At 31.7% G+C, this 20,241-nt stretch overlaps 1 protein-coding gene across 4 annotated transcripts in view; it reads right to left on the bottom strand.

The window, feature by feature from the left end:
* The window catches only part of PTPN2 (protein tyrosine phosphatase non-receptor type 2), a 93,219-nt gene continuing 72,978 nt past the window's right edge, over window positions 1-20,241 (bottom strand). For 2 of the 4 annotated variants that reach the window (XM_074274611.1, XM_074274614.1), the window contains exons 8-9: window positions 13,431-13,618; window positions 7,577-9,087 (exon numbers count right to left, since the gene is read on the bottom strand). In XM_074274611.1, the coding sequence (XP_074130712.1) occupies window positions 8,877-9,087; window positions 13,431-13,618 (399 nt within the window). In that variant the 3' untranslated portion in view covers window positions 7,577-8,876. Of the gene's footprint in view, window positions 375-3,869; window positions 3,905-7,576; window positions 9,088-13,430; window positions 13,619-20,241 lie in introns of those variants that run through there. The other 2 variants (XM_074274612.1, XM_074274613.1) reach the window with 2 other exon arrangements.

Below are 20,241 nucleotides of genomic sequence, written 5' to 3'. Positions count from 1 at the left end.
TCAGTTAAAAAAAAATATTTAATGCTGCCCAAAACGTATAAAAATACAGTAAGAATGGCAGTACATTACAAAGTATTCTCTCCTATTTTGTTCCTTTTACATCTTTCTACAGTTCTTACAAGCATTTAAAAAACACTTAATACATCAAATTTATAAGTTTTGCAAAGTCTTCTTGCTGGTGGGTGCTCTTCGTCCCCTGGATGTATAGTTTACGTTGTAAACAGATAACTGTGAGGTACTCTATAGAGATTTATCAAACCTCACTTTGATTCCTGGAGAGGGCTTCAGGTCTTGCTTTGCATGTCAATGGTTCAAAATTTATAGCTTCAGAACATTCACAGATCATGAAGATTTAGGTGTCAGTCAATCTTGGCCTACAACATAATATAAAACAAAATCACCAATTCGGTACAAATTTAACCCCCTCCCCCCATATGGACACATACAAGCACATGACTTACAAGAACTTAAAAAAAAAAAAAAAAAAAAAGAAAAGAAAAGAAAAAGCAACTAAAGTGTTCCAACATTCTACATTCAATCATCAGACTAATTGTTCCAGTTGTCTACAGTAAAATTCCTCATCATCTACCTTACATCAAAACATTGTAATTTAAATTCCTCTTTGCAAATCACCAAAACAAAACAAAAAAAAAAAAAAAACTAGAGAAGCCCCCCTTTTCATTTCCTCTCAAATCCCATAATGATCTTCCTCACATACTGCCAAGTGGGCTTTGTAAATGTAAACTAGGTGCCTGGAGCAGTTTATCAATATTAGTGTTGGCCCAATTTTCTATCATTTTGGGATTTATTATATGTTAATCCAATAACAGTGTTGTCAATGTGAGTTTAAGGTGCTTATATTTTAAAAAGATGTGTACTTTGACTAGCTAGCTTCCTTCTCTGTAGTAAATAATACTAATTTGACAATCATAGAATTTGGGTTTCTAATGTCACAGATGATTCTATTTATTTTATGAATTATTAGTGTAAAAATAGACATGGACAAATCAAGATATTTATTATGTTTAATATAAAATCTAAAATAAATTAGCATGAGTCCAAACTAGCATGTTATATAGTATAGATAACAGATGAAATGACTTTAAAATAGGTATAAGGATTGAAGTTGTGATTTCAGTGGCAAAGTTAAACTCTCATGTGAGGAGTTTTCCTCCGTCATGGAGGATGCCATTTTTCTGTGCAACTTATAGTCATTGAAAATTTATTAAGTGACTAATATATGCAAGGTATTATCCCTGAGGATAAAAAAAGTTGTCATGAGTATCCCATATACCATGGTGCTGCTCATTTTGAGATAAATACTACTACTATGTTCTTGAAGATTAGTAATCCCCTTACTTTTATTCAGGTTAATGCTATTGTCTACTCCTGCAAAAATGCAAATATTCTATTACAGTATCTCTAAATAAATGAAGCACACCAGACTTACAATTGGACCAATCAAACCTCCTAAATTTTAGATCTACTTCATTCTGCAAACACCACCACCCTATTTCTTTGTGTCATGCTTAGAAAGATTCTTTTGTTTTGCTGTTCAAACATGACCAGAATCAAGTATTTAATGGAAACTCTCATCTTTAAATAGATGATTCTAAGTAATGTTTTGGAACATTAACAGATGTATCTCCCAAGAATTCTCAACATCTAAAGTGGCAGGTACAATAAGGATTAGTTGTAAAGAATAATTTGTATTCATCTTCCATGCAGCCACTAAAAGTTCTGATAACCAAAAATAAATAAATAAATAAACAAATAAATAGATAGATAAATAAAGGAACAACATTTAAACAAACTCTTTTTGATTCAGAGATTACTGTAATGGTGGAAGAGTTTTACTCTGGTATTTTTCCCTTTTGAGTGTGTGGAACTATGGTTCTTTATAAAATAATTACTATTTGAATTTCAACAGATGGTGCTATTTATTATAACCTTTGCGTTACTCTTGATCTAATTAAAAATTTCAAGTTAGCTATTTCATGTATATATTTACTACACTTAACAGAGACTGGCAGACAAAAGTCATTAAAAAAATTTAGTTCCATTTTCTCTATTGATATATTGTATCAATACAACACATCTGTTGTCTGTAAGATTAATCAAGTTAAAAGTTAACTTTGTCAAATAAAGCATATTACTAGTTAATTAAAGCTACTATTTTGATTATTTCTCCCAACAAGAGAAAATGAAATGGCTAGTTAAATTAAATCAAACTAAATCAAATATGGTTAATGGTTCTTATATTTGGATAAAGCATTTATGCAAGATACTTATTTCATTAAACCATCCATTTTCCTTACTCTGAATTGAATAGTAAATATATTAATGGAAAAATCCTGATTTTTGATTTAAATCTGCAATAAGAAGTCAAACCTTACATGGGGCAATTTTTTTGCCCCTGGGCATTTATACAAAGCTCATACCAGAGTGATGACAAAGTGCAAAAGTCCCTAAGCATTATTTTTGTATAGGAAAAAACTACCTGACTCTCTTTCCCAAGTCAAAGACTAAGTATCCTTTTTTAAAAAATGGTGGTGGCAAGAAATCAACAGAATTAAGATTATATATTTTGTAAAAATATTACTACAAGCTAGCCATGAGGAAAAATATATTCACCATTTTCTTGAAACAGAACATGAAGTAAAAAAAAGTCAATGATGTCCTAAATTTAAAAACTTCAAATAATATACTTATTAAATAACTAGAATCAATTACAGGTAACTATGTAAGTAGCTTTAATAACTAAGTTCTTTAAATCTATTCTATATCAAATGTAAAACCAACTTTCTGATTAGGATAACTAAATTTTAAAAATATCATTTTCCAATTATGTGTCCTTACTAGTTTTGTATGTTTCAAACCTGATTTTGGGCAGGGACTTTTAGAGATTTTTTTCCTATTTGAGTTTGAATTGAGTGATAATATCAAAGCCCTTTGGACAAAGTTTATTATGTGAATCAGTAACTACATTGAAAAATGCCACTAATTAGGGGAAAACAAAATACACTAGAGGAAAAGGATCAGAAATGACTGAATGCTCCCCAAAGGAGAATAAAAATCTTAAGGATCCACGTTGCAAAGAGGACACTATCTGGAAACTAGGAGAAGAAAAATCCTGTGAAGAATTAACTCTTGAGTTGTCCTTAGAATATCATAACTGCTAAAGAAAATCTTACTACTGAGGAGGAAAATATCAGGGCTCAAAATACCTACAACTTTCAAGAAAGTCATTCTAGGAAAGAACAATGAAAATAAAGGAACTCATATTCCCTAAATTATCCACTAATTTTCTATGCCAGTACTAAACACATGGTAAGCATTCAATAAATAATTGATGAGTTATCCTGTTAAACCAAAAGTTGATGAGAGAGTACACTTTATTTCTTACATTTGAATGAGATAGCCCTGCTGATTTTGTACCTTATCCTTAGCAAGGCAACAACTTTTTAAGTCATCCTTAAATATAATTTCCTAAGATAAATACACATAACAAATAGCAAACTCAAACAACAAACTGTAGAAAAACACGAATGAAAGTTTTCTTTAGCCCCACAATAATAGATGATCCAATAGATAATCAGATACTTAATGTAAAGTCATAAAATTTGATTTTCTATTGTCTAATTTGACAGACTAGAAATAAAAAAAAATCCTCTTGCATGCACATAATCTAAAATTTTATCTATAGGTAAAATAGGTGTTTTTATTTGGTTATCATTTAAATAACAAAATACAAACAAAACAACCCAAAACAAAAAACAAATTCACCCTAAAATACAGGCTACTAAAAGCATGAAATACTATGATTGATATGTTTAATAATACAGATCTGTTTTTTTGTGAATACACACCTCTGTTAAGTCCAAACTGGCAGTACTTGCAACACCTGAGATCAGGAACAAAAAGCAGAATCCACCAACCAGTTAGATACAATCTATGAGATTATTTTGACTGCTCATTCTGCCTTAGATCAAAGCATGTGGCTAATTCTTTATGGCCCTGAATGGACAAACCAATAACTATTATCTTCTACTTATCTACTTCTATCTTATTCTTCTTTCAACTGTCTCTCTCTAGTCTTGGACTTGGCAGAAGGTAGAAGATGTGGACTTGAGTCTATAGAACTCCAATTTCTGCTAGAAGTACATAATAGGAGATATTAGTCTTAAAATATGATGATACTTGGCTTATATGGCTGTATTTTGTTTTTTTAAGTTGTTCATAGATTTATCTGCAGGTCAAAAATAAAGTTTAAGGGAAAATATCAATTTCTGCTGTTTAGTGCACAATAATATAACCTAGTAGTTCATGTTTCCTTTATAGCCACCTATAAAGTGATGATTACATAGGAAATGCATTCATCAATGTGAATTTAATATGTATAATGGATGGTAAATAAGATTACTGAATTTCATCAAAACTTCAGGTTTGAATCTAATTATTATAAAGCATACATTAAACAAAGATGAAAATGTTTCTTTCAGTTTTCTGAGAATGGTTTGACTCTAATCCTTGAATATCATTTTATGAATTAACAGCAGGAACATTTCTATCTGCAGAAGAATCAGGAGATTTCTCTCTAAATGCTAGGCCTCACTCAAGCTGGTCGAATGATGCTGAAAGCAAACAAAAAATTATTGCAAAAAAAAAATGTAGTATCCTATTAATACAAACTAACTACTTTTAATACGTATTTTTAAAAAAATCAGTACAGATTTATACAAATGTTATTCAGCACAACAGAGGATAAGAAGAGCACAGATAAATAAGAGAAATGCATATAGAGACTCCAGATATCATGTAAAGCAAGTTATAACCTCTGTGTGACAGATCAAAGCTATCATTAAATGGATAACTTGACTAGCATAGGACCTGGCATACAGTAAATAAGCACTTAATAAAAACTTGTTGAATGAATGTCACTAATATTGTCGTTTCCTTTCCTTTCTCCTGGCCATTCTGTGATAAAAATGCTAAAAGACCAATGGGATGAACTAGGGCACACATAAAGAAAAGCAAGAGGCAAAACATTTGGACTATTCTCCAAACCTCCTGAACATGAAATGAATATAACTGTAAACTGTGTTATTAGAATATTTTGACATATTTTCTTTACCCTCATAATAAAGCACTAGAATTGGAACATGGCTATTAACCCAAATAAATTGGGCAATCCAAAAAAGAAAGGAGAACATACTATAGCAATTGCAAACCCACACACACACACACACACAAAAGAAAGAATTAACAGTCATTTGATATAAAGTGGCCTTTGATAAAATTTATTATCACTTGATTTGTTTTCTCAGTCAAAAGAAATCAACATTGACTTGCATTAGAGATGTGATGTTGAAAGGACCAGAAAAGGAGATGGAATGATTATATAGAAAGAACACAAGATAACATGCCTGAGCAGGTAAACACATGGTCTGAGCACTGTACTGGGATTCATAAAAACATTAAAAGAGTAAAAGGAAAGTTCAATTATACTAGATTGATCCTTTGTGGCAGATTTGTGCATTGATAATATACTGTCCAAGAGAAGGTATGATTGGGGAGAAATTTACACCAAAGCAGGAAGTAGCCATAATGATGAGATCATGTATCCATTTGACCACTGTGCATTAGGCCAAAGACTATGACCAAGGGTTGATAGGAAACCACCCAGATATGAACTGGAAAACAGAGTAAATAGGCATTCTAAAAAACAAACAGAATAAACTATTGTTTATTCTCCTTATTTCTTCTTTAACCGAAGGAATCAATTCTAGTTAAATAAAATAGAACTACACAGTTAACTTTCTTAGACCTCTGTGTAATGAATGTCTAATGAGATGAATAAATCTTAAGTATATTAATTCTAAAAAATGAAATGTCCATCTTAAATTGTAAACTCCTAACTCAAAATATAAACTTGTAGATGATAATGGTTCATAGATTTAGAGTTATAAGGAATTTTGAATCTCAAGAAATCCAACAACCTCATTTTTCCAGTGAGGAAAACTAAGTCTTAGAAAGGTATGAAGATCATAGAGGTAGAGTAGGATTCAAACTGAGGTTCTAAATCTAATATTCTTTTTTTTCCCCCTGAGGCTGGTTAAGTGACTTGCCCAGGACCACACAGCTAGGAAGTGTCTGAGACCACATTTGAACTGGGTCCTCCTGAATTCAGGGCTGGTGCTCTATCCACTGCGCCACCTAGCTGCCCCCTAAATCTAATATTCTTTCTGCTATAATATACTGATTGTATCTATGCATTTCTTAATTTAATAAATAATTCTGTATGATGATGATGGCCAAACTTCCAAGGATATCAACACATTACCACAAATTTTTATGAATTTGTATTTTAAGTTGTTTTCAGTCATGTCTGACTCTTTGTTAGCCCATTTGGGGTTTTCTTGGCAAAGATACTGGAGTGGTTTTCCACTTCCTTTTCCGGTTCATTTTAGAAAAGAGTAAGATAAGACAAACAGGGTTAAGTGACTTGTCCAGTGTCACAGAGCTAGTAAGTATCTGAGCCCAGATTTGAACTCAATAGGAGTCTTCCTGATTTCAGGCCCAGCACTCTTGCACTACCCAGCTGCCCTGGGACAAAACTGATAAATGTTGTCCATATAAAAATCTTCCAATAATTTTTCAAGTTTGGGGGCATGACTAACTCAATAGATTTTCCAGCATTTCCACAAGAAAAAAGTAAACTTCTTCCAGGACAATTTCATTCTTTGTAAGGACCCACCGGTGGGCCCAGTGAGTTCTGACTACACTAGTTCTCACAAAGGACATGTTAAACAAAGTAAGCACAAAGAATGATAAGGAAAGTTGAAATAAAAATATCTTAGAACTATGAATTACTCCAAAATGGGGAGTAATGTAAATAGTGAAGATATGAATGGATTATGAACCACTCTAAATATATCAAAAGATACTGTCTTTTTAGCAGTAACTACATATATGCAGACTCATATAGGTTGAGAGTTGGAAGAGAGCTTTGAAACCATTTAATCTAAACCCTCCATTTTAGAGGAAAATGAGGAAAGTGAGGGATATGACTTGCTCAAGATCCAAGGTTTTGACTCTAAATGCAGTGCTTTCCCCACTACACCAATGTAAGCATTATAAAAAATTTTCATCAACAAACCCAACTCCAGCTGGTTAACTAAATCTAATGTAACATCTAACATGAGATCCAAATATACTTTGCAAACATTGAATCAAAAGTAGAAAAACAAACCAAGGTGGAAAGCAAAGATAATGCAGGTAATAAATTTAGGTTTGGATAATGCCCCAAATATATGGTGTTGGCACCATAACAGATGAAATGTAAAAATGCATATGCCTCCTCTTAACTAAAAAATTTAAAGAAAACAATACTGAATTAGGACACAGGCACAAGTTCAAAAAAACCCTTATTTAATAAATAGCTGTACCACCTACAATCTATATTATAGATTTCAACCAAAACATTTAAAGATGTTTATCTAGACTATATTTCTCAGAAAATTCCAAATATTTGCGATGTAAATTGAAAGTCAACAAAATACAGACAAGCTAAAAGTTGAATGGAATGTTGGAACTTTAATAAAGCTAGCACTCTGAAGAGCATTCTAAACTCTGAACATAGCTTCTATTAAAACAATGTGTTTTTAAAAGCCAAAGTTTTCTTTTTTCTTTTTTTTTTTTCCCAACAATAGCATAAAGAATTTAAAGGGACACGGTCAGGTTGTAAAAATTAATCTTTTGTTCAAATCTTTCAGAAAACCTTAAAATTCCCTTCAGAACATAAAAATTTTGGCCAAATGTTCATTTTTTCATTCAGTTCAGGAAAATGAAACTGGATTGGAATTAAGCTTGTGGCTTATATTTTAGTTCTTCAATTGTGTGAATTACCTTCAATTAAAGTTTTAATGTATTATCACTGAAATTCTTATGAAAATATTTTTATAATGAAGTTTAGAAAAATAAATTTTTATAGATCCTTACAGTTTGGATTAAGAGTTACCTGACAGTGTCCCCAATAAGCAGCATTTTTCTTTAAATGATTTTTGGGGGAATTGCTTTTGGATTATTTTTCAGTTTGGGAAATAGCAAAACACAATAGGATGCAAAATATACAGTAAAAATTGCTTTGGCAGACTTTTAATCACCAATACCAAATCTCTAGTAATAATGAAAATCTATATGGTACATCTAATTTAATGCACAAATCAGAACACTCAGTTCTAAAATAATTTTTTTTTTCAGTAACAGATCTTTTCAAACTGGGCTTTTTTCAAAAGTACAATTAACTACAAAAGGAGAGATTAAATAAGCAGTTATAAAATATATTTATCCTAAGAATATAAAATGTTGATGCCCATGTTGAGAATACATCACACATAATGTACATCTTTAAGGATCATTTGTTTTAATGTAGATAAAACCACAATGTTTATTGCTTGTATCAGGTGTATGAATTAAAACCTAGACAACCTATATAGATAGATCCCGCTGGCCAAGGGTTTTTCAGCTTAATTTGGAGAAATATAACTTTTTAAGTATATCAACACATTTGCAAAAAAATAAAATAAAATAAAATAAAAAAAATAATAATTATAAACTCTTCTTGAAAACAAACATTAACATCTTTATTTTATATAGCAGTTTACAGTTTGGTTTTCAGAAGTACCTGCAGGTCAAAGTCCTGAGATGTTGATTTGTGACTGATTTCCATCACTTATCTGGTTGGTGTCTATTCTATTATGACATTTTCAGGTACGAGTAGGGAGCTTGCTGCTAAGAGACAAAGCCCTAGCAATTAACTGCAGCAGCAACTCAATCAACCACTAGTGCAGAAGCTTGCTGTGCAAATTAAGATTTTACTTGTAAGAATGCTGCTGAGAATACAATGTCCAGCAAGCAAAAGCGCCAACCAAAATGACTGCACCAAACCCCATCTTAGTGAGAATAGGTTTCCAATATAACCACCTTTTTCTTTTTCGTTCAGTCTCACTTAGCCTCTGTTTCATCTGTTGAACCTTTTGAGCAGTATTAGCTTTTCTGTCCTCTCGGTATCGTTTCCGAACAGCACTACAAACAAAAAATAAATACATAAGCAAACAGTTGAGTTGAATTTTACTGCTTACTCAAGATAAAAGAGAATAAAGGAAAAACAAAAAAAACCTTGAGACTCCAAATTACCTTTATACTTAATGTGAAAATTGCAATCAATTTCTACAAGTTTTATATCCCACTGTGAGCTAAGTCAAAGCTATGATTTGCTGAGACTTTTGTAAAGTGTGTATGGTTTTCTTGTTTTGCCAGAGGAACAGGAGTTTTAGTACAAGAAAAGAATTTAAAGCACTTTTTTTTTTAATTATAGCTTTTTATTTATAAGATATATGCATGGGTAATTTTATAGCACTGACAATTGCCAAGTCTTAAAGTACTCTTTTCTTTTTTTTTTTTTTTAAAGCTGGGGTTAAGTGACTTGCCCAGGGTCACACAGCTGGAAGTGTTAAGTGTCTGAGACCAGATTTGAACTCGGGTCCTCCTGAATTCAGGGCTGGTGCTCTATCCACTGTGCCACGTAGCTGCCCCCCTTAAAGTACTCTTTTACCATCAGATTTATCATTTTAGGATTTTCATCATCTTTCTGGCTTTCTGAAATTTATGTTCTGTTCTAACCTTGTTTTAAAGAAATTCAATTCTGAGACATTCTATGAAAGGAGCGGGGCATAATAAAAAAACTATCTTTTCTTTCTTCAAAATCATTTTATATCAGAGTAATATTGTTTAAGGATTCCAGTTAGATAAGGACTATTCCCAGTTTGAGATACAAATCATAGGTAAGAACTTTAATAAAGCTAACACTTTGAATCAAACCATTTAATTTACACAGTAAGAAGGGTTAATGTCACCGAACTTGGCAATTAAAGAAAGCCTGGGTTAAAATACTGGTTCTAATGTATAATATATATACTGAAACATCTTAGTATAAAAGTGATATGGTAGAATTTTTCTAGACCATCCATAAAAGACATTGTAAAGAAAGGGACATGCAAATTTTAAGTCATGTGACAAGACATCATATATAAACTTATGAAGATAAAATGTGACTCTTTGGTACACTGAAAACAATGCTTTGAATCCTACATTTTATCCTTGCTTGCTATATGACCATGAAAAAGTCACTATCCTCTGAGATTATTTCTTCAACTGTAAGTTGGGAATAATACTGCCTATGTCACAAAAGGGTTGTAATGAAAATGTTTTATAAACTCCACTATAAACATATGAACAGTTCTTATTTTTTATTATTATTATATACATACAGAAATTTTACTAGATTATGTAGTTTTTTAATATTGAAATTGTGCTCAATTCTGAATGACAAAGCTTATTTATTTTCTTCCTGGTATTTAGGTATTTTATTATCATCTTTCCTCTTAATTCTCCATCCATTTCTGTCTGTTTCTTGTTAACACTGATACAGTTCCACACTATGGTGCAAGTGTCCAAACCTTCCTTTTCTGTTTTAGATAAAAATGAAGTTCCTCTAATGGATACTCCCCATTCCTTCCTTCATGTTTGTATACTCTTCTTAAACTCTCAGATTATAAGTAGCAAGTGAATAAAACTTGCTATATTCACCCCCTTTCCCCTTATTTCTAAACTAATATATTTCTCCTTACTTTTCTTTCTCCTCTTAACTCCCTCAGAATACAACCAATCCACTTTCAAGATATGTTTTTCTGATTTATCTCCCTCAATACTATTTGATTCCAAAGGAATGTTTCTTCTGCCTTTGAATGTTTGTACTACACATCATGCTATAACTCTTTCAAATTACTCAAATACAATTACCTTTCTAACCTTCTCTTAAGTCCTTTCCACTTTTAATGGAACCTGTAAGATCCTATGTGAACCCAGCTATAGTTCCCTAGAACTTGAATGAAATCTTTTTGTATGCATTAAATACTTTTTTTTTTTAAGCTTAATGAGTATGAATTGGATTTTAACTCATTTGATTCTAGGTTAACCATTTGTGATTAGATGTTTATATTAAAAATATTTCACCAATCTTGATTTTGTTCTAAAATTTCTTGCTGACTCATGGAATCATTGATTTCTCTTGTTTCATTTTATATCACATATTATATTAACTATTTTATATTAACTAATATAGAGAAATAGCAGGAATTGTGCTTAATTGGATATGGTACAGGTGGAAGAAAATCAAGGATAATGGTTTTAAGGATGGGTGAATCCAAGAATGGCAAGAGCAATATATAAGTTTAAAGGGAAAGGATGAAGAAGATCAGTACAGTAGAGATAATGGTGAACTTAATATGGTAAAGGGATATTTAAATAGAGATGTCTGGAAAGAAAAAGCTCAAGAAGTAGGAGAAAAATCAGAATATTGTAGTTCCACAAAACTCAATTCACTTCAAAAGTGCCTACTAAAGCTAAAACACTGTGCATAAAAAAGAGAAAAACATGATATTCATGGCTCTTCATGGAGATTAAGGATGGTGACAGATTGGACAGCTAAAATAAAAGTCACTAAAAAAAGTAAGATCATAAACACTAATCAGAATAGAAAAAGAAACAAAGCAGAGCACCAATACAACCATGATGATTGGAGACCAGGACTGCATGAGTACCAGAAATAGTGTGAATGTGAAAAAAATAAGACAAATAATACAAAATATTTTCAAATGGACATATGATATATTTGAATAACTGAAGAAAAATTAATACTGGGTAAAGAAATTTGTAAATACAAATAAAAGCTTGTGGAAATGAAAAAGTTACGCAAGGAATTGAAGAGTTAAGTGCTAAAAAAAAAAGTAGGAGTAAATAATATTTCCTCACATTTTGTTTAGATATGTATATTAGTTTAAGATTTACAAACAACTTTGCTCACAAAAAAACACTAAAAAGTAGATGACACAAATAAAATTATCCATATGGTACAGATGAAGAAACTTCAGATGCAAGAGATTAAATGATTTGCTCACATTCATACATGTAACAGGTATCAAAAGCAGAAGGAAGGTAGAAGTGATTATTCCTTTCCCAGCTTTGCCTCTCAGTAATTGAACTCTGTGCAACACTGTAGTGACATTTTCTCAAGTCTGTAAAGTAGATAATCATCATGATATATATTTCTTAGACTCTCTTATATTCCATGTATCTTTTATGTACTTATTTCAATACATCTCCCTTACCAAAATGGGAGCTTCTTGAGAATAAGAACTAATGTTCTGTTTCTTTATATGCCAAGCCCATAAGATGTTCTCTGGGACACAGTAAGCACTTAAAGAATGCTTGATGACTGAATACTTGATGATGCTAAGAGAAGTGATTTGCTCCTGCTCACAGAGTTATCATCTGAATTAAATTATCCCTTTGGTTGCAAGTTCAACATGAGAGCCAATGAGGGTAATTAAGTGAAAGAATATGATTAGAGCAGTGTGTTAGAAAGGAAGTCCATTCTGCTTGGCCCTGTGGAACTAAGAGAAGGGAATGAAGGCTAGAGAGGCCAATCTATGTTTAATAGCAACAAAAAGTTCCTAAAACAAATAGAGATAGGAAAAAGTGAAATGGAATGCCTTGTGAAGAAGATATTCTCTTTTAACTGGTATTAACTGGTACTCTTTTAACTTATTGGGTATGATATACAGTAGATTCTTATTTGGATACAAGTCAGCTAAGATGACTTCTGAATTCCCTTCTAACACAGAGATTCTGAGATTTTATGAAAACTACCTGGGGAAAGGGGGAAAAGTCTAAGAGGGAGAGATTGCAGAGAAATCCTGGATACTGAAAGACCAGTTAAGAGCCATTCTAATATCACATATTATGTAACATGTGTGATTATGAATGTTTGAAGTTGAATAGTTGTAAAAGATGTAGACAGATTTGCATATATGAGACAATCTATGAGAATTATCAACCTATTCTTATGATAAACGTGAGGGGTATCTATATCATATTGGGCTCATTAAGGCTGCATATTTTTTAAGTTAAAAACCCTTCAAATCAGACTCCAGGATTAATATACAAGATAAAACAGTGATAATTCTCAGCTCACATGCAGAACCCATGATAAAATGTATTCAATTTTTATACATCTCTGTCAGTAAAATAAAAAGTACACAACTTCAAAATTCAGGTAAATGAAAATGAACTATTTACCTTAGTGAAGTAGTAAAATTAATTACATTATAATTGCAGTTCAAACATACTAGGATATGTGATTCTGGTATAAGTCAAAAGTCAGCCCATGAAACTATTTGCATTTAATCTAGTATTCTAGACTGTTCTATAAGACTTTATCTCCTAAATAAAATTTAAATTCCTTGAAAATATGGGCTGTGCTTATACTTCTTTTACATCTTCTATAATAATAGGCTCACAAAACTTACCTTTCAGTGCTCTCTTCCATAGTATCTTGCATCTTGGTGGAGAGTTCTGTAAGGTTTATTTTGTCACTTTTTTCATCTTCTTCTAATGCCATTCTATTCCCATTGTACTTTCCAGTAATTATTGGATGAGGTGGTGAATGTTCATAGTTAGGTACCTCATCTTCATTGGAAAGTTCTTTCCATCGTTTCTAAAGGGGAGAAAAATGGAGGTTAATAAAACACCTCATCTTTTTTACAAAGTTCTTTCCATTATTTCTAAATGGGAAGAAAAGTGAAGTGCAACATGGAACCTAAAAAAAAAAATCAATGTTTTAAAAAGTACAATATTAGACACTTTATTAATTTAGAATACCTCACCAATTATACCTAAGGGTAACAACACTTCCTTTTTTTTTTTTTTTTAAATGAGTCATTTGTCTAAAAAAATTATACTGAATCTCACAACAATACTTACAAGTATTTAGTGTAAGTATACATATTTAGTAAGTATATATATAGTAAGTATCTAGTTAGAAAATTTTGTTATTGAAGTACTAAAGAGATTTCTCACTTTCTAGTGGTAATGAAAATGAAACATTTGGCATGATCAAATGGTGATAGGTCATCTGCCAGCTTCTTAATCTAGGTGTGCTGTCTGGTTTGTCTTACAGCAAACTCAAAGACCTAAGAACTAGCCTATTGCTGGATTGGGAAAAACTTCCTTAAAGTTTCCAGGCCCCAGTAGCTGACAACAGGCAGCATCATCTGTTACTGCAATACTTCCATCATAACAATGGTTACTGCTGCCATGGTGAAAAGCAAGAGGAAAAAAAATATGTTAAGAATAGGTTTTTATTTTTTAGTTTTAAATTTTTCTCTTGAAATTTCATTCGTTGTTTAATCACCCATTTTTTCCTTAAAGAAACTTCAGCTCAGTGAATATCCTAAAATACCACAAATTATTCATTAAAATGAGGTTTCTTTTGTCACATCTTATAGTGTGGAAATGGAGAATCCTTTTAGTTGTTTTTTTTTTAAACTTGTCCAATGTAGTTTATTAATAATTTACTAAGTAAAATGACTTGCTCAAGATTTTCTTGAGAAAATAAAACAATGTCTTTTACATGGAAAACCACACAATATTTCCTTAGTAATTGAAACATTTCTAAACACTTTTAAAGCTTTTTATTTACAAACACATACATTGGCAATTTTTCAACATTGACCCTTGCAAACCTTTTGTTCCAAATTTTCTCCTCCTTCTTTCCAACCCCTTCCCTGGCTGGCAGGTAGTTCAATACATGTTAGATATGTTAAAATATATGTTAAATCCAATATATGTATACATATTTATTTAGTGACCTTGCTGCACAAGAAAAATCAGTTCAAGTAGGAAGAAAAAATGAGAATGAAAACAAAATGCAAACAAACAAAAAAAAGAGAGACAGAGTGAAAATGTTATGTTGAGGTCAGAAGTGAAGAATTCTTCGAAGGCCATGACATGAAGAATGAAAAGTTTTGACAAGTTATATTAAGTTGGAAAAGTTTTGAATATATAGCTTTAGAAACAGATTTTAGTTTGCTTTTCAAGGAAGCTAGCTACATATAGAAAGGGTCTTCATTAGCAGGTTGCCTATGTGATAATAAAATGGTTGGCAAGGGCAAACATCAAAGAAAAATATAAAATATAAATGCCCACTATCCCTGTGCAATCTGCTTCTATAAATAGCTTCTACTAACCACACAGTTTTAGACTGCTTGAACATCAACTAATCAATTAGGCTGTTATGATAGATTTATTAAGTGACCAATAAATAGACATATTACTGGATGAAATGTAACAATCTTGACAATTTCTCTATACAGTGAAATGGGAAATTGTAGCTATCTGATGTAATGTATCACAAATTCTCTTCAAAGAGAGGCAATTAAGGAAGCTGGTAGAATTGGTCTTGTGCATCGAAAAGCAAAAAGAAACATTTCATGAAATATTTGTTCATCTTGGTTAAATATCTACAGAGAAACCACTGTGAAAATTATTTTAAATATAAATTAACACCTACAGTACATAGTGAAAAGAAAAATAAATTTATATATATAAAATCTGTTAAGACCTCAAAACTAAATGAACAAATACAAATATATCGACTGAAAAAAAGTGGAACTATATAAAGATGGTAAAGAATATGTTAGAAATAAGATTTTAGAATAAGACAGGAGAAAGGTCAACAATCTGTAGATTACACAACTTATGCTTACATATGGCAATGAATACCTTCTTTGGGAAAAAAAGGCACTGGGTATAATGCTATCTCCCAAAATAAAATTTATATTTTAAGAGAGAAGAAATGACATATTATTGATATTGGACTCATTCCCAAATCAGCTGCCTGTGTATAGTTAAGATTTACAATTTAGTTAAACAAAGATTAAAATGAGAAAAAAAAAGTTGGCATATAATGATAAAATCACACTTGATCTCCTTAAACAAGTGATTCATCCTGATCAATTAATTAATTAATTAATCCTGATCAATGGAAAAAGGATGGAGAAAAAGATGATATTAAGTTATATAAAAAATTTCATAATCAGTGTAAATCAATAATAAGGAAGCTCAAAGAGCCATAAAATTGATTAAGTCAACAGACTTATTTGCTAAGTGAGACAATGGCAGTCAAAGATAACAATTCTCTTTAGATTTTAGACTCATTCATAAAGTTGTAAAGAGAAATTACGAATTAAATGTATGATTAGAAGAAGTAGTAAGAGTGAGCAATGATATATTGAAGGCTCAGACCCAAACGTTCCAGTGATAAATCACTGTAATTCACAAAGCTCTAGAAGAAGGTTCTTAATATGTTGGATCCTCTGTGTTGGATTTATGGAAGAAAACAAATCACATAGGAGGAAAAGGCCTACATAAGTTATAAAATCTACCACAAATCCACTGAAAGTAACTGTTTTGTTGGAATAAAAAACATGTGACTTGGAAATGAGTTTCTCATCAATAAAGTTCATGCAAGATTCCTATATAGAAATGATAAGAAAGATAACTTTGTTCAATAATGCTATGATTATCAATACGAAGGAGTAAAAACAGAATGATGTATATTTGCCAAAGGTATGTATCACCAAACAAACTGAGAAACAAAGAGATAAACCTGGGTAAGATTCTGAGATCCTTTTAGCTATCCTTTTAGCAAAAAGTCAGGAATTTGCTAGCAGCAAAGAGGATGGTTACCTATTATTCTATAGTTTATTAACATAACTACTAAGCCTCTAGTTCCTCATCTATAAAATGAGGTTTATAATACTTGGGCAATATGCCCCATAGGGCTATTATGAAACTTAAGTGGAACAACATATTAAAGTGCTTTTTTTGGTGACAGATAGCCTGGCACAGTAGATAGACAAATGTACATGGGCTGGGAAGTTATAGACTCAAATTATGCCTTGGAATCTAGTAGAAGTCATTTAACTATTTTGAATCTCAATTTCCTGAGCCTGACCTTAAAACGGTACATAAAAATGAAAATATCATTATGAAATTAAAGCTTGGAATCTTTGTTGTTCAGTTGTGTCCAACTCTTTGTGATCCTATTTGGAGTTTTCTTGGCAAAGATACTAGAATGGTTCACCATTTCCTTCTCCAGCTTATTTTACAAATGAGGAAACTGAGGTAAACAAGGTTAACACATCTAGTGACTATATGTTTGAGACCAGATTTGAATTTAGAAAGATGACCAGGCCTGGTACTCTATTGTGCCACATAACTAATATAATTAATGAAGAATATAAAACATAATATTCCAATATCTTTTGATATGAACAAAGGCTGCCATGCACTAGACTAATAAAACAATGTGAATAAGTCTAGATGTGATCAATTTGTAATAAGTTAAAAGGTTTGGCCCAAATCTGGTAGGGTTCTCCCACTATGCTTTAACAACTAAAAAAGATTATCTGAACTATCTATACTTTTCTAGAAGTCTATGTGAAATATAACAATGTCCAGTTGTAGAATATCAACATTAAAAATACAGTACACTAAGGCAGTCATTATAATCTTAACCTCTTTACTCTACAAAACAATTCAAACTTAGGCTTTTATTACCTCTCATTGGAACGAATAAAATAGCCTGCTAATTTGTTATCTGTCTCAAGCATCTCCCATCTCCAAGTGATTTTAAGGTATATACCTAATCATGTCACTCCTCCAACTCCAGAAACTCTAATAGCTCCTGTAAATAGTACCTCAAGATCAAATAAGCCCCTCTGTTTAAATTTCAGCTCTTCATAACCTAATTCCGATCCAACTTGCTAACTTCAGTAAATATTACTTCCCTTTCTATATCCTACATTCCAGTTAATCTGGCATTCTTGTTGTTCCTTACACACAACATTCCAGTCTGTACCTTTGCAATGGGGATCCTTCTAGAATGCATTCTCACTTCACTCCCAACATCTTAGAATTCTACTTTCTTCAAAGTTCTCCTCAAGCAACCCTTTCCAAAGCCTGAAATTTCTCTAGCTGCCAAGCTCCCCCTCTCCCCTCATATTTTTTGCAGTATGTTTTCTATTCCTATATAATGTAGGTTCCTGGAAGGAAAGTAATATTTCTTGTTTTTAATTTGTATCCTCAAAGGCTAAAATAATGCAGGTCATCCAGTAGGTATTTTAATAAATGCTCATAGATTAAGAGGATAATAAACAGTATAATTAAGACTTTGGTTTAGAATGATGAAGTTACTCTTACAACTTAGGATTTTTTAGGTTTGCTTAGAATGGAAAATAATTCTTTATGTCAAAAGAGCTTGTCTTTTTTGGCAGTAAGAAGATGAGTCATATTTTTAAAAATTTAACTGAATCACAGTCTGTTAACACAATTATAATGATGCCTTAAGTAATATAAGCAACAACAACAATGATTTTTCTTTCTTTCTGCATCATTTTTTACTAACATAGAAAATACAGCACAACCAAGATTTATGTCATGTATTTCAATGAGTACTACTTATGGGAAATTCTATCACCATAATATCTGCTGTGTAGGTCATTACACAATAAAGTACTCATAATCATATCTTGTATAACTAAAATTTATTATAAAACTGATTTTTTCCTTTTTTTGTGTATGTGTTTCCAATGCTTAGCAGTGTTTGGAATTTAGTAAGAGCTGAATAAATGCTCACTGATTCTTACAATCCCCTCACTCCCCCCCCCCCATTCAGCCCTACTGGTGAGAAAGTTGTTAAAACAGGGAGATAAGAGAACAAATAACAAAATAGCTATTTACATTTGGCTAAAGTAAGGTACCCAATAAGAATGCTAAACAGTTCCCAGAATATACATGGATAAATCTGAGGTATTATTTTGCCCTTCATTGAGCCTGGCTTTCTACTTGGACAAAAGTAAAAATTCCAGTAAGAGGCATAAATTCCAGAAATAAAACCTTACTGGACCAATTCCCAGAATACAGAACAAATTCTCAATCTGTCATCTAGGAGTATCAACTAAGAAAATGATGAAAAAGAATATTTAATCTTAGGAAAGAATTTGTAAAAATCTGGAATTCAAGATCTGCTATTTATCTGAAGGAAAAGCAGCTATAGAATACAACTAAGCCAAAAAGAAACTTGCTTGATTTTGATGCTGTTTGTTTTTGAAGTTAAGATACTAAAGCTTTACAATGCAAAGAAAGTATTTGAAGGGGTACAGTGCTGAATTATATGATGGCAGAGGAGAGACATCAGAAAACTCCAACATCTTCCATTTAAGAGAGTGCCCAGCTGTAAGACTTCATGAATTCTCAGACCATGTACCTTCCCTAGTAAACTCTGAATTCCTTGAGGGCAGTCTTTCAGTCTTATCTTTTACCTAAGTATTCTTAGTGCTCAGCAAAGTACATGGCACAAAACAGGGGTTTAATAATTGTTTAATGACTGACTTGATTGATGGAGGGGGTCCCTGAGATTCCTTAAGGGAGTCCCATGCAGTCAAAAGTATTTTCATAATACCAAATTGTTCTAATTTCTAATAAAATAATTATCAGTAGATAAAATCCATATAAACAAAAAGGTCAAGTCCTGAGATTGGAGATCTGCTGATCTAAATAATTTACCTGAGTATACTGAAAATCATGGACTACAATTAGTGATACTAATTACCAGTTCATATCACAACTGAGAATTGCCTAGATTTCTCCCGGTAGATCAAGGTCATCACCATCACAGAGGCTTCCCTAAAGGAAATATCCTTTAAAACACAATTGAGAAATTAGACTATCAATTACTATGTGTGCAACAATAAAAAGGATACATCCTTTGAGATTACTAAAATTCTACAGATCCAACATTCATCTTAATTTCCTCTACAGAGATAACCAATAAACCCACACATAATAATAGATATATCCACTTTTTCAAGCTAACATTTATGAGAAGAGGTAAATTAAGTACCTTAGAATGGGAATTGCCAACGAAACTATTATTTCATGTAACAATGTAAAGATAATAATATTAAAAATTCAGATAGACCAACGATGTCCTTAGCATCTCTATAATTATTTTTTAAAGTTGGGAAAACAATGAGCTTCCAAGTAAGATAATTTTATGAACAAACCAATTATATAATCACACACACACACACACACACACACACACACACACACACACACACGTTTCTAAACTACAAAGGAAGAGAAGAAAATAAAGAAAAGGATGGGAGTAAGGAGGAGATCTGCAAGATTGGATCTTGAGGTATACATCTTAATTCAGGATGATTAAAGTTAGTATATTACAGCTGACAGCTGCAGATGTATCACAAAGCAGAG

This window comes from Sminthopsis crassicaudata, chromosome 1 (assembly GCF_048593235.1).
Source record: "Sminthopsis crassicaudata isolate SCR6 chromosome 1, ASM4859323v1, whole genome shotgun sequence".
In the NCBI taxonomy this organism is placed as follows: domain Eukaryota; kingdom Metazoa; phylum Chordata; class Mammalia; order Dasyuromorphia; family Dasyuridae; genus Sminthopsis; species Sminthopsis crassicaudata.
Note: the sequence above shows the minus strand (reverse complement) of the source record. Positions and strands in the feature narration are given on the sequence as shown.